This window comes from Chroicocephalus ridibundus, chromosome 2 (genome assembly GCF_963924245.1).
Source record: "Chroicocephalus ridibundus chromosome 2, bChrRid1.1, whole genome shotgun sequence".
NCBI classification, from domain to species: domain Eukaryota; kingdom Metazoa; phylum Chordata; class Aves; order Charadriiformes; family Laridae; genus Chroicocephalus; species Chroicocephalus ridibundus.
In genome coordinates this window covers 58,022,751-58,037,649 of record NC_086285.1, presented here as the reverse complement: position 1 = coordinate 58,037,649, position 14,899 = coordinate 58,022,751, and the positions used below count along the sequence as shown (strand labels likewise).

General features: G+C 41.3%; 1 protein-coding gene across 6 annotated transcripts in view; it reads right to left on the bottom strand.

The window, feature by feature from the left end:
• HECW1 (HECT, C2 and WW domain containing E3 ubiquitin protein ligase 1) overlaps positions 1-14,899 on the bottom strand; it is a 262,500-nt gene that overhangs the window by 44,628 nt on the left and 202,973 nt on the right. For all 6 annotated transcript variants that reach the window (XM_063325617.1, XM_063325615.1, XM_063325618.1 and 3 more), the window contains 7 exons: positions 13,142-13,327; positions 12,386-12,520; positions 6,525-6,630; positions 6,234-6,330; positions 4,209-4,292; positions 3,060-3,169; positions 747-867 (listed from right to left, as the gene is read on the bottom strand). In XM_063325617.1, the coding sequence (XP_063181687.1) occupies positions 747-867; positions 3,060-3,169; positions 4,209-4,292; positions 6,234-6,330; positions 6,525-6,630; positions 12,386-12,520; positions 13,142-13,327 (839 nt within the window). The remainder of the gene's footprint in view (positions 1-746; positions 868-3,059; positions 3,170-4,208; positions 4,293-6,233; positions 6,331-6,524; positions 6,631-12,385; positions 12,521-13,141; positions 13,328-14,899) is intronic.

Below are 14,899 nucleotides of genomic sequence, written 5' to 3'. Positions count from 1 at the left end.
TGGAATAAATTGCTTAGTTTCATACATTTTTTTTTTTTTCCACAACAGATGTGATTTGGTAGAAAGCCAGCCTGATGCATAAATTCAACCAGATGCCCAGGAAATACCTTAGAAACACACAGCCCTTTGGCCAAGCTGGATAACTAGATCAAGCACAAGTAGGTATAGGCTCACAAGCCAACTAACAAGATGTCTGGAAAGCAAACTCCCCAAAAAGAGACAGAGATTCCCCAAAATACATGAAGAGAGGCAGAAGCCTCTAGTTCAAACCCAGGAGGGCTACCAACACAAAGAACTACTGAAAGTTAAACCTGCATGTACAGGCTAACTTCTGTAGGGTCATACTCTGGTCCTGAGTTACACTGATATGTAGATCCAAAGAATTTGGGGTCACTCCATCATTGCAAGAGGTAGCTCTTAATAATCTCTGGTGGAGGTTTGCCTGAACGGATGATTTTCCTACTAGCAAATTATAGGCAGGAATACCAACATCCCTGAAAAACCAATAGGGAATGGGAGTCTAAGAGAACTTGAGCCTATAAGAAATAAAACTTACACACAAAAGCCTCCTGAAGGTCACTCTTTTGCAGGATATACTAAGATCTTATCTTGCTCTGATACTTCATGTACAAAGTGCAACCTCTGGTGTGTTTCCCACTCCCTATTAGTGTCTTCATTCATGGATAATGACAAAAGACAAAGCTACCCCATGTTAGACAAATTGAGTGACTTGTCATAATACTCACTTAATTTTACCTGGACCTTGCCCATACCCTTTGGCTTCAAGTTTTCGATAGAAATTGCGCAGCTTGGCTTCAAAGTCCCTCCTGTATGGAGAAGGTGCTCTTGCACTTGCTCGCTGCAGTCCTGGGGGGAAAACAAACAGCATCTTAAAGTATAAGGAGGTTTAATTTTTTTCCAAATCATACAGCTGATGTTTCCAGACAGAGCTAGCTAACAAATGTCTTAGGAACGCTTTACAGGTATACTGTGCACTCAGTATTATTTTTGTTCTACCTGGCATTAATAGAGTTGTAAGCTTCTATAATTCAGTGATTGCAATGACTTCCAGGGGCTATATATTCTTCACCAAAACAACCGTTAAGCTCACCTTGTGTGTGCCTTTGCGTGAGGCTCAGCCTTTAACTGTGATTGATCTGAACGGAAACTCAAGCATCGGAAAGGCATGAGAAAGACTGACATGCCTAACTCCTGCTCGCGGTCAATGGTATTTAGGTTTTTCTTTCCCTTTTGCACTTTTAAGTGATCTCTCTCCTCTGCATTGTATAGGAGATCTCCTTACTTGGCAGGATTAAACCTCCAAAGCTCAAAGCAACGCTTCTCACTCGAGCCTAGCACCCCAGCCAAGCTGGGAATCGGGTTTCCCCAAGTTAATCTGACTGTATATTAAACACTTCCAGCTATCAACACAAGCCCCCTTTGTGGCATTGCGAAGGATTTCTGTCAGCAAGAAATGCTACGTTTTCCTATTATGATTCACACAGACAGCAGATTTTTAGCAATTTGGGACCTGTTTTGTTTTGAAGTCTGCCTTCTCCAAGTACCTGATTAGTCCTTTTGTATGAACAAGTGCCATGCCATAAAGGGTCAAAGAATGGATCCATGAAATCCCATTTCCGTATCTCATTACAGAAGACAATAAAAACAAGGCCTTTTATGAGAAATCTGGCAGAAAATCCTCCACAGGAAGGAGGAAAAAAAAATAATCACATTTAGTGGGAGCACAAAGTACTGTGGTCGCCAGGAGGGAAGGACGTTACTAATTGTCTGTGCTGGTAGAACAGAAAGGCATATTTACATGCAGTGCACAGAGAATCCCTTGCAACACTGCTTCTATTAGACCCTTTTTCCCCCAGGACATAAGAGAATGGGTGTCTTTATGGGATATGAAACCAGTGGCAGAAATAAGCAAGCAGACAGTATGTTGCCGGAAATGAGTATTTGGCCTTGTCTTTTTCTCAAGAACAGGTAAAGACCAGTGCAGATTTTTTAACATTCTATGAAGTCATGTTCCTGCCAAACATTTAGGTTTTTGTCTTGCAGGAGACTTGTTTCTGATCTGTCCTGATGCTGATGTAGAGGAGAGGAACTGTATTTACAACGGCGTCCCAACTCATTAATGACAACAGGACATTCTGACAAAACACTGTCCCTCCTATAGGCAAGGGTGCAGCATTTAACTTCTTCACATCAACAAACCTTTCAATTTTCCACAGCCAGCTCTGAGATTTGAATGTCTCTTGTTCATTAATTTTGTTTGAAACCAGATAATTTAAATGAATTTTTAAAAAGCTCAGCCAAAAATGGACTTCTTCAGATCACATTTCTGTCGATTCTCTCAAAATGGCCACTGGACACAGCCACGCAGTGAGACTGCGGTGGGGGTTGTATATCTTGGCAAAAGGGAGACATTAGTTCCTCAAATTTCTATAGCATAAACAATAACTACAGAGACATACCACAGCTGGAAATAGCCTTCTCAGACAGCATGTCTTTCTGGAAAATATGTTTCCCGTCAAACCTAAGTTAATGGGCTCAACACGGGAGGTCAGACTAGATGATCAAGACGATCCCCTCAGGTCTTAAAATAGATGAGTCTTGGGAAGAAGTAAAGCCTTTGGAACACTGAACGGTGGAGACTGAACTTCACAGGAGAACTGGAAGTATTGCAATACACCTTTGATTTGGAAGCTGCTCTTTGCTCCTGTCACATAACATTAATGTGCTTCCATGTCAGTGACTTATGTCTGGAGTGCATTCTCTTATCCCACTCCTTTCCAACTGTACAAAAAGTAGGAAAATATCTTGTTCCATACGGGCAATTTCTGATCAATGCGTTCCAGCTACTGTTAGCATTTCAACAGATACATAACAGCAATCGCAACTGATCCAGCAAAAAAGCAGCTGGGGTCAGATTCAGAGTGGACACTGGAATTAGCAGGCTGACAACTGATGCTGGCTCTGAATCTGCCCCTTTCTTTTTATTAGGAGAAATAACACAAATGCAAGATTTTGTATTATTTTCTCCATCCCCTTACCTGGAGAATTTTGGGGTGATGAACAGGGTGAGCAGCGAGGAGAGAAACTGTAACCAGGATGGAAGGCAGCCTGCAGTGGTATGTAGGACATAATATCCTCCTCAAAAAGGCTGCATGGAAAAAGCAATAGGGAGAGATTTGGTTCACATTCACCACATGAAGGAATGTAAATATTCTGTATGGTGCAAGTCTGCTGTGGTCGTAAGTTTGGGTACAGCCCTGAAGTCATGGATTCATAAAATCCACAGGCTTCCCAAATCAGGCATGGTCACCAGTAACAAAAAACAAATTAATTTTTTAAGATGTTTCATGCTAACATAGTGGCTCAATCTACTGACAGAGTAAAGATCTGAGGCTATGCAGTAAACGGGGACAACTTCAACACGTTAGAAGCAGCAAAGATACTCATCTGTCTCCCAGGTTGTTTTTCTTGGGTCATACATTTTCATATAGCTCAGCTTTTTGACCATTCAGATTAAGTCGATGGGAATAAGTTATAACCTTGCATTAGGCAGTGCTATGTAGCATACCAAAACCACCTGGGGAATGCAATGTTTTCCAAGTAAGACCAACACAATAAAATAAGTCCTTATCTGCACTGAGCAAAAGCAGCCAGGACCTAAAGACCAAGCTCCCTGGTCCAAATAAAAGTTGAAGCCTTACCTACACTACCCAAACAATGCTCAGTGCACTGTACATTGAGGTTTCGTTAGTGTGACATGGCCCTGTGTGTGCAGGCAGCACTGCTGGGGTAAAACTAGCAATTTCATGAGCAGCTATGTTATTTACTTGTACTGAGAAAGACAAGGTTTTTCCTCTTTTCTTTTTTAAAAAAAAAGGAAACAAGAATTTTTCCATTCAAAGCAAACATTTTGACCTGATTCTTATTTATCTGCTACTTGATGGGAATAGCTATATTGATTGAGCTGGCTGGGGATGGAGTTTACTGCACTGATGGAGACTGGCTTCCAGGAAGTAAGAGTTGACAGATATACTGTGGGTGAATTATTTTGGGTGACTATCAGTAACAATGAATCCTATTCTAATTACATATGACCTGGAAGATTTAAATAAATCCTTTCAATTATGCTGAGACGGAGCCCGCCAGCTTCTCTGGTACCACATTATGCTTTTGATCAAATTGATTACCTCAGCAGAATTACTAAATCTGCATCACAGGACAACTTTTCAAGCCCATGTGTACCCTCTGTCCGAATGTAATGGATCTTCTCCCTGAAACATAAATTAAGATATTGAGAAGAGAAGAAAGGAAAAAAAAAAAAAGGAAAACATGCCATTGTCAAGGCATGAACTACACAGAGTTATTATTCCTTGGTATTTTGCCAGTTCCTGTTTCCTTACAAAAATAGCAAACATCTTAACAGCCTGATTTCTTTTCTAATCTCTAACAAACTTGCAAAAAAGAATTGATTTACATCATTCAGTGTCCTGATCCAAAAGCAAGAGATTTTATACCATATTTTAGAAAACAGAGGGATTCTTAGTCCCTCCAAGCTCATGTGTAACACTATAACCATGGTCAGACAGACAGACATTTTGTTTCAGGCTACGACAAGTAGATCACCTTTTGTTAATAGAATTTCACATAATACCACTTCCTTTACCTCTGTCACTTCTATCTGTCAAATAACACTCTAACATATACTTGATATTAATTGCTCACAAAGAAGTTATACAGTACATGTGTAAAATCATACATGTTGTTGTTTAAATGAATGCTAATAGGGAGTGGGAAACATAGTATGGGATCCTAGCAGCAGATTAGGACCATGGCAGATACACCCCAATCTGTCAGTGTGTTTCTAAAGCATTGCAGTGTCCGAGAATATTTATTCCAGCATCAAGTCGAGGATGTGCTGTAGTATCTTGCTGGCTGGGACTGCAATGTATTGCAGAATCAAGCCGTGTAAAAGACAGACATTGTCTCCTAGGAGCTTGCTTAAAACCTTCTGTATGAACATTAGACGGTAGCTTGGGATCACTCCTGACCTAAGGTATAAGGCAAAGCAAGGACCTGGAGGCGAAAGGCTCAATATCCCGTTACAAATCTCATTACGCACTGGCTAAGCTGTCTAGTCCCTATCACTATTCAATTTTGTTCTCTGCTCAAAAGGAGATAAAAGCATCATCTGTTCTCTGAAAAATGAGAATTCAAATTACAGCTGAGAAAAAAAAATAGTCTGGAATAATTTGATGGTGAAGATAAAAAAAATAATTCTCAGTTACAGAAATGTACATCTTGAATACTGGGAGCATTTTTCATTCTGTCTCCCTCATTTTATTTGAATGTATTCATTCCTCCAGGAAGGAAGTCTAATCCTTACACGCAAAGAACTCTTTGTCTGGCTCTCACAGGTAAACAATGAGCCAGTAAGACTATCAGGAACTTGGAGGTCCTTCCCTTGCTCTTCCTTCCCTCCTTTACCAGTCCCGCCGACGCACTTGTTACTGCACAGTACAAACTAAATTATTGGTCAAACTCTTAGCTGGTCGATACTGGCATTACTGCAATTGACTAGCTCCAGCTTAGGTTCTTGGCCAAAACAATTAATTTAACCTTTGGAATTAGGATAAGTTTAAACTGTACCAGCTTTTGGTTCTGTTTTGGTTTTTTTTTAAATTTTTTTCCAACCTAAAAGGAAAGGAATGGGCATAAGAAAAAAAAAGATACAATTTAATTACTTTGGAAAGGACTACCGTTAAGTCGTAAGTGTGAAAGATTAAAGACAGGAGTACAATCTACTTCATAATGTTCCTATTTCTTTGTAAAATCTAAGGTGACTATGTCCATGGTACGGGTGTAAATCCAATCATGAGGTAAAATCCTGGTTCTGCTGAAGGTACTGGGGTTTCGCTGATGACTTGCATCCAAATGCAACTTTAACCCTATCTTCTGAAAAGCAAAGTGATAATTATAGCTGAAGAAAGATTTTGTGCTATTCAGTAAAACTTAAAGTGGAAATTAGGTATGTCACTATTTGCCCCTAGCTATTTTGCTTCTACATGAAGTGGTCCACACCTACTCTTTATTGGTAACAGTTCCATAGGGGGACCAAGTTCATCTTTTGTACTACAGTCAGTAGAATTTGTTTGTCCCCACTATACGAAAGCCTTCCTTGAAGTTGGATTCAGCAGCCTGGAAAAAAGCGGTACCTGAGTGCATGGTTTCTGGCCAAGCTGGGCTGACGCTCCTGCAGCATCTCAAAAATGTTGGGTTGGCGTAAAAATGCAACAATCTTGTCATTGTAAGCTGGAAAAGGAAAAAAAGAGGCTTTATCTACCATTGAGGTGGCCTGGTCACGTCACTGTGACTGTGCAGGGGGTCACACTGACTGCACTGCTAGGGAGGCAGGGCAACATGAAGCAGTGCATATGGTCGATGGGAAGTTCTAAAAAGCATCTTCGTGAGCACCGCTTTGAAAAGAAAAGAGAAAGTTGGCTTACCCAGAGGTAACGTCTCGTGATGGTGCTGGTTTCGAATAGCTGTTACGAGACTATTGCCTGGTCGGGCCAACAGAGTAACTCCTCTGTTTCGGGAGACTTCGGAGGCCTACAACACCAGAGGAAAGAGAAAGAATGATCAAAACTGACCGTCGGTAGCACATCGGTCAGTAAAAACGTTTCTCATCTTCAGAAGTGGCCTTCAGAATGGTTCATGATGCTGACTGACTGAAGGACAGAAAGCCTGCATGAAAATTATAGCTTTATACTTCAGCCAACTTAAAAAAGGTAGGTAATTCTGTGCTTCCAAATGGAGGGACACCATTATCCACAGCTATCACACATCTTGATGCTGCAGTGAAGGCACCAGAATGCAGAAGTAAATTCAAGTTAACAAAAGGTATTGCAGTGATGGAGTTCTCAGGTTCAATGAAAATAAGATCTCTTGTTCTAGCATAACTGCATTTACTTCATGGTTTTTACAGCAATGTTAATTTGAAAAAAGCAGAAACCCTACAACATTGCGACACGTTCACTCCGCGTCATTGAAGGGAAATTTAGTATTGGAAATAATAGGAGGAAGGTATATCTACATAGATCACAGGGCTATATCATTGCAAAAGGGGGTTGCCTAACTTGCATAACCAGAAATAGAAGTTGAATTGTATGCACTGAAAAAGAACATAGTCCAAAGAGCTGATAAGAAGAGTAGTAAGAAGGGAATTTATCACTACTATTTAACTCAGGCCCTTAAAGAATGCCACTGTCCTAAACACAGTGTCTATTGAAGGCAATCATGTCAGGAGGGTAAATGTTAAAAGATGGGAAAACACTTAGGTATGAGGATATTAAAAGCCATACAATGAGGTCTGGCAATCTGTCTTCAGTGAATCATTATTTCCTGGGTAACTCTTTGGGGACTTGTGCAAGCTGAGGGGAACCCACCTCTCTCTCCTATGTGTTCCTCCAGAATATGGCCACAGTGAAGCCTAGAGAGGAGCACTGCCACAAAATCAGCGGGAGGACAAGATGCATTCGGAATTCCAATTGCCATTCTACGGGGCTAATGGCTGCTCCTTTCTCACTGCACAAATTGTAGTACTTGGCAACTACTTCAGGAAGAAATTGCCCCTACTCCAATATTTTAAATGCTTAGCTCTGCATCCAAGGAAATGCTGCCAACCCATTTTCAGTGGTACGGCCAAATGCCAGGTCTTCCAACTGGATATAAATGAAAACCGAGAAGCTAAATGTGACTGGCAAGTTGCCCCTGGAGCACATAAAGCATAAAATGTTTACATGTAACAAGACGCCAGTCAATGCACTTGATGCATGTCAGCACACAGGTTAAACAATAAAAAAATCTTAATGATTCTAATTAAACATACTGTAATTGAAAACACAAAACTGCTGTGAAAGTGCATGGTGAATGTTTCGCTCCATCATTCAATTATGATTTCGTTTGCACCCATTTTGTACTGGTATGTATCTGCTGACTACAAGAGGAGTTATCCCAGTCTCAGGGAGAACCGTCAAGCCCACAGCATTTAATGGACTGATGTGATAATCTTGGTCCAACCCTTCTCACCTTTAAAAACAGGAAGAAGTTCCAAAGCAGGTCATACACAATTCACCAAGTCCCTCTGTGCTGTGCTAAATCTTCTGCCTTTGTCTCCTTCTCACACCCCCATGGGCCAACTGACACTGCAAGTTTGGCTCAGGCAGCTTTTGCCCTGCGAGCCAGGCATCCACCCTGACATTCACCTGAGTGAATGCCTTTATGGCATTCACTCCACGCTACGGAAGAAGGAGGCAGCTTAGGTGCAGGACATGCCCTATAATCCATGGCCACAGTGGGCACAAAGCCCTTCTGGGAAGAGCCATTTCTTGGGCAGCGTAGTCAAGACCACACTCTGGCCTGCGATCAGCTGTTAGCAAGCATGCGTGGGACGGCACTAAGGCGTCACCTTGTTCTCAGCTTCTCCACTTCCAGGGAGCTCTGAAGAGCAGGTGAGGATGCCTCTCCCCAGCCCGTTGTAGAACGGGCTTGCATGCAAGCGTGGATGGTGGGTGAGCCTCTTTTTAAGGGTGGTCTCTGACTCGCGTTTGGCAAAGACAAATCCTGCGTCCTTGTTGCTACAATGCAGATTTACTGAATAGAAGGTAGGAAGGGGGAAAGAGAGGTGTAACAGGGGAGTTAAACCCCCATCTCCCACAAAAACTATCACCAACTGGTATTTGCTCATCGCTTGGGAACTGCACAGTACTTCTGCCCAGACAGGGGTGGATCCTCCTCTTGCTCACGTCACCTGATTTTTTTATTTATTTTATTCCTTTTGGCTAGCTTTCCAGAGCTGCTGAGTTATTTCTCCTGAAGTAAGAACTCTGAAAGGAAATGTGTCTAGAGCCCACGAAGAGAAACCTTTGCTTTGCCCTTCCCTTCTCCCCAATTTAACAGCTAAAGTCATCTAGATTGTAAGAATCCAGTTCTATATGCACCTTAATATAATAAATTGCACACTCCGTGGTGCTGTACTTCTCTTCATCACCATGATTAGGCATCACTAATGCTGTGCTTGGATGATGGTCTTTACACATTTACATCTCTAAACAATTTTTCTCTGGCAACACAACAGGAAAATGCCCAGCTGCCTAATTAACTTCCATTTTACTAACACTCCTCTTTCCAACCTTTTAGCTAATATAGTACAATTGATAGCTCCAATTCAGTGTTTAATCGCAATCGCCTTGTCTACTTTGACTTTCTAATTGAATCATTTAATTTAGATTAGCACTATTCTCTAATTTAAAAAGAGTGACCCCTTTAATGATTTAGTGACCTGGTTCATCTAGAGCAGGGTAACCTGACAGATTTATGTCAGAGTTTAATAGCTTTGTAGCTTTGCAATTGATCCTGGGATGTTGCAACCAGACTGAAGAGTCCAAACTATCACAGGAGCCTTTCAGTGATATTATACCCTTTCCTAGGTTTTATGTTACTGCTGTATTTGAGAGGCTTTCTTTCTTGGAAGAGGGAATGGAATATTATTATATGCACAGGTAATTTTATTTTTTAAAACGCAGCCCACCATTGGGGATTGAGGGGAAAAAGGGCAGTTTTAACGTCCACTTGCCCTGTTAATAGTTGGGGTAGGCTTTGAATAGAAGTACCTGGAAGGAACTGCCAGCCTTCTATAGAAGCTGCGCGCTTCCTATTTCTATTCTCTACTGAGAATAACTTTTAAATGTTGTAAAGCAAAGAAAACTGTCATATTTGAGAACGCATATTTTTATGTTCCGGTTTCACGAGGGAGTTTTAACAGTACATTTGAAATACTAAAAATCAATTATTTATTAGTATTGCAAGGTATTCTGTTCAACACCAACGATTACTAGGCAGGAATCAAGGCCACATTTTGATGAGCCAAATGGATTTAGAAGATTCACGGATGTCATGGAAAGGAGGACAGGATATCACTGTTTTCACTTCAACGCTACAGCCTATTCACTGCATTGCCCCTGGACTGGGAGCTCAGAAACTTGCTGGTGACTAAGACAAAACTGGCTTTTGCACTATGTTCTGGCCTGAAACTATGAAGAAATAGAGACCCAATGCCCATGTAATCACTAGTTCCTATGGTTAATTATTCTTACGGAATTTCAACCCTGCCTTATTTCAGTTTGGCTTTTACTATCAAAACTTAGTTCTTGTAATGCCTGTCCTCTCCTAGATTAACTAGATCCGTCTATTAGTTTTCTAAGAATTCCAGATATTACATTTGCTTTCTTGTCTGCTGTTGAGTACTGAGATTACAATTTCTTAGAACAATAATAATTTCTTGATGGCGACCCAGCTAAGAGCCATCGCTGAGTGTGTGAAGCTGGGGTATATATTTTTTCCCACTTTGGGATCATCTGCCTATGATTTTTGTCTGCTCTTTCCTCAACTGATAACGTGGTGTCACAAAGTCCCTGGGAAGTCCAGACGACACTCTGGCAACTCCTTTTGGCACTTGGGCAGGATGTCAGGTGTATGTGCCAAGGCAGGGGTTTTTCTATACCCTCTCTGGCACCCACAGGCAATCATGACTGAAGCACTGTTCTGCTCTCCTTCAGGCTCATTTGACATCTGTACATACTGTTCAAAACTGGTGGTTGCCTTTCTTGGTCCTTCACACCATCCTGGTGACAGATTCCAGAGGCCACACCACCTGCTCCGCAAAGAAACCAGCTGGACTGCAGACAGCCGACACATGGCCAGGACAAAGCCCCACGCGCGTCCCTACAGTCATGATTTATAGGGCAAAAGCACATCCAGATATGCTTGGAAGAAACGGCATGCAACATGAGGCTTTTAATAAATGGGCTGAGTTGTAAAGGGTTGAATCTTTTCCTTGTAAATGGTGGGCATTTAGGCACCGCTCCAAAGTCCTTGGAAATCACGGGAGTCCTTCCAGTTGTGCAGCAGACTCTTCCAGAAAGGAAGCTACTGAATAAGACAAGGGTGCAGAAGCACTGTGGGACTTGCGCCATCAAGATTGTGAGATGAAGAGGCCAGCACTGATGGCTCCCTAGACAGAAGGCCCCGTTTCATTGATTGATCATGCCAAATCAGTGGCCTCGATGAACAGTTTTCCCAGAGAATCATTACTCAAAAGTATGCAATGCTTTTCACTGTACTTGATATTTGGGTTTATTGCAAATTGTTCTTTGCCAGCCTTGCCAGCACTTGCAAAACCAAATGTATTTTTTGGGCTAGGTCATCTGAGTTGCTCAGCAGTATTTCTGTCCCTGACATGGTGAGTTTGTAAGCAAGCCCCAGGCAAGCATGGGCCCAAGCATGAATCATCATGCAAGTAGCTTTCACATTCTTGTCAATAATTCAGTCACAACAGCAACACTAAACTGCAGGCTGTTGGCAGAAGGAAGCTGCTAAGTTTGGTGGGAAGATACAACTGAAACGGATCCATTGATATAGTTCTATCTTCAGAAAATATGTTGCTGTATTCACCCAAGATGGGAAAAACCTACCCAAGCTACTTATGCCTGGTCTGCCTTTGGTCCTGAAGTACTGACCTCACACCTTAGCTCTCAATCCCAACCACATCTGGCAGTGGGAGGTGTTCAGACTGGTCCTGCTGCAGGAAGTTTGAGTGTTAATTTCACAAGCATTTCTCCAGTTGTTTTTCTGGAAGAGGACAATCCTTTGGCCATAATTCATCTCTACTCCTATTCAGCTTCAATCTTTACAAATCTTCAACTGTATGGATTTGCTATATGAAGAATCTGATTGCTGGTACTTTTTCCTCCTTAAATCCACAATACAAACCCAGGATTTATGATTCTATTAATCCTGTCCATGCCTCTCAGTGATAAAAATCATCCCCATGAAACACAGGAAAGATGTTTAATGTGACTGAAAGCTAGGGAAGCAAACCTCAACATGCATTACTACACCTGCTAGGGAGTATATCTTTTCAGACCACAGTGTCACAGTGGGGAATGAAGAAACATATGAGGCTGCTGAAGTATCAGGCCATAAAAATAATGAATGACTTGACTTTACTAAAGCAAGACTAGGATGTCAAATATGAATTCTTCTTTTAAAATCTATTTTGTCATTATCTCACTTTGGTTACTTATTTTTACTTGTTTATTATTTTATTCTGAAAACGGTCAAAATATAAACCTTCATTAACAGCAAGCTCTGAGGTAAGCCCTTCAGAAAGAAAATTCCTGTATTTCCTTTGGAAGATAAAAATCCTCCAAACAGTCTGTTTAAATGCGTTTCAAAGATAAGAAGTGCTTTTAATTCTACAGCATATTGAAGTCAAAAACAACTGTATTAATATTAGCACGGTTACCTCTCCAGCACTGTAGCTACGAAGCCGCTGAAGATGTTGCCTGTGAGTCAAGTGATTAGGGAGACGACCATTCTGCAGAGGGATCCTGGGATCTATGAAAGTGGTAGCACGGCTGTTGTGGTCAACGAAGAAAGACTGAAACACACAGGAACAATGATTTTTTTTTGTAAGAAGAGTGACAACACTGTGACGGCATTGTGGGATCATAAAACGAAAACCACTGGCAACTGTGTGTCAGAAATACCCTGTTTAGGTACAGTCCATGGAAAATATCTGCACACGACAGGACTTTCTTAGTCAAAGCTAGAATAGCTCTTGGAAAATATCCGAAACTACATAAGTCAAAATCATGTGTGATGGCCATGAAGTAAATAAGACAGAAGAGAATAAAATTACTGGGGAACACTGCTTTACCCTATTTGGTGGTTCTCGAAGTCACCTGGCAAAGCTTCGCTGGAGACAGAAACACTAAGCTAAATTTTGTAGCCATGGCAGACCTAAACTCTGTCTTAAACTTCTTTGTTAGTCCAGTGCTGTCTTGGCTACAGTGTAATAATCCATAGACAGCTAGAGGGTCACCATTACGCTTTGAAACATTTGTTCTTGAAGCTTTTTTCTGCTTCTAAAATAACTGCTTGCTGCTTGTGCTGTTTAAACCAAACCACCAATTTTGAGTCAAGAAGGAAGGAACGCTTAGTGATCAAATAGCCTGATGTGCAGTGTTAAACAAGTGATTTGTTTTGTTGACACTCTTACCTTGCCCTGCTGGTCAGTTTTTATCTCCCAGCCACGAGGAAGCTCCAGTCGGGTATCAGCAAACATATTGATAAAATTTACCAGGTCTCTGTTGTGCTGATAGCGCTCAAAATTACGAGCATCTCTACGGATCTTCAGAATCATATGCTTCAAGCAGGTACTGTTAGTGAAGACTCGATAGGCACTCTATGAGATAGAAAACAGAAGCAAGGAAAACCAGCTCTGATGTCAAAATAACATATTTGGTCATTTCATGGGACATATGCCCAAAGAACTGAAACAAATCCTGTTAGAGTCAAGAACCATTTCTGCCTCATTGTTTTAATTTGATTTACTACTTTATACAAACACCTAGAAGTAAGAGATATAATCTGGAAAGTGAAATGTCCCACGTATCGCGCACAGTTAGCTGGTGTGTAAACTACCTTTCTAATGCACTCCAAAAACATGGTCAGCTAAAACACCACACACTCGAGGTGCATGCAGTTGTGTCTATTTCATTGCTTTCATCGGCCAACAGAAACACGGCTTGCGTGACTGGATGATGCCAGAGAATTCTAAAGACAGCTGTGGACATGTATGTATGCTATAATTCAAATCAAGATGCTTGTGATAGGATTCATGAACTTAAGAGGACTGCAGTGCAGATGTCTACAGCGGAGCTTGCTACCTTATTTATGGTCACTTTATAGCCAGAGGACAGAGATAGACACTTTCAATTGTCTACTTTCGGAAGACATGAATCGTTTCCTGGAACTGAATATTTGTTTTTGCTGCTTTGCAGTGATGGTGATGATTTCATGGGTCAGATGAACGCCACCCCTCAGGCAGCTAGTTGTATCTCACAATGGGCATTAAATACACCTCTTAGAGGAACGTGCCCTGATTCAGATCTGAGGGAGTTAGTGCTGATCTGGCTGCAGAATAAGGGGCAAAGTGAACTGTATTTGTTGCCACAGTATATTCAATGACAGAGTACCACAAAATACACTTGTGGTGACGACGCTTCTTCTCATCCACAGGCTGCTCTTGGCATCTTTCACTTCAGGGAAAAAGCTCCTCAAGACAGGGCAGGAAACTTTACAAAAATCTGCAACCCTTCCGAGCATTTCACTAGATAGAAAATGAGTGCATTGGTTCTGCTGGTCAGCCCAAAGGATTTAATTACTCACTAGAGTAATAAAGGATCACTAGAGGACTTGCGTTTCCAGTGAAGTGAGCCTCAGTGTGCGCACTTGTAATCTGTCCAGAGAATCTGACCCAACAGCTTTGAATTCTGAATTTCTGTGTACTTTTAATGCATTTTAACCACTAATGGAATAAAACATTTGCAAGTATTATCTTTATTATGTAAGGATTTATCGTGGTGGTAGCGCTGAGAAGAGAATACTCCCTGCAGCACAGGGTCCCTAATTATGGCAAGGGCTGGTAAATGTGATGAAATCACAGAGATATGATCTCTGCCCTGAAGACATGACCTGGTTATGACCCAGGAAAGCTTCATGGTCACAAATTGCTAAGATCCTAGCCTACTCCATGACAGAAGTTGTATTTTGATCTAATGTGTGATCAATGACTGCCTGAGTATCACTTAGCTACGCCACGGAAAGAAAAATTGTAATGTAGTTTTATCCCTCCATGGAAATAAAACATCTGAAAAATGAGGGCCTTTCCCTTTAAATTCTAACTGCTGGATAATATTTTCCAATCGCAGCTTCATTGGCGTAATTAATAGCTTGAAATTTTAATAGGGGCTTG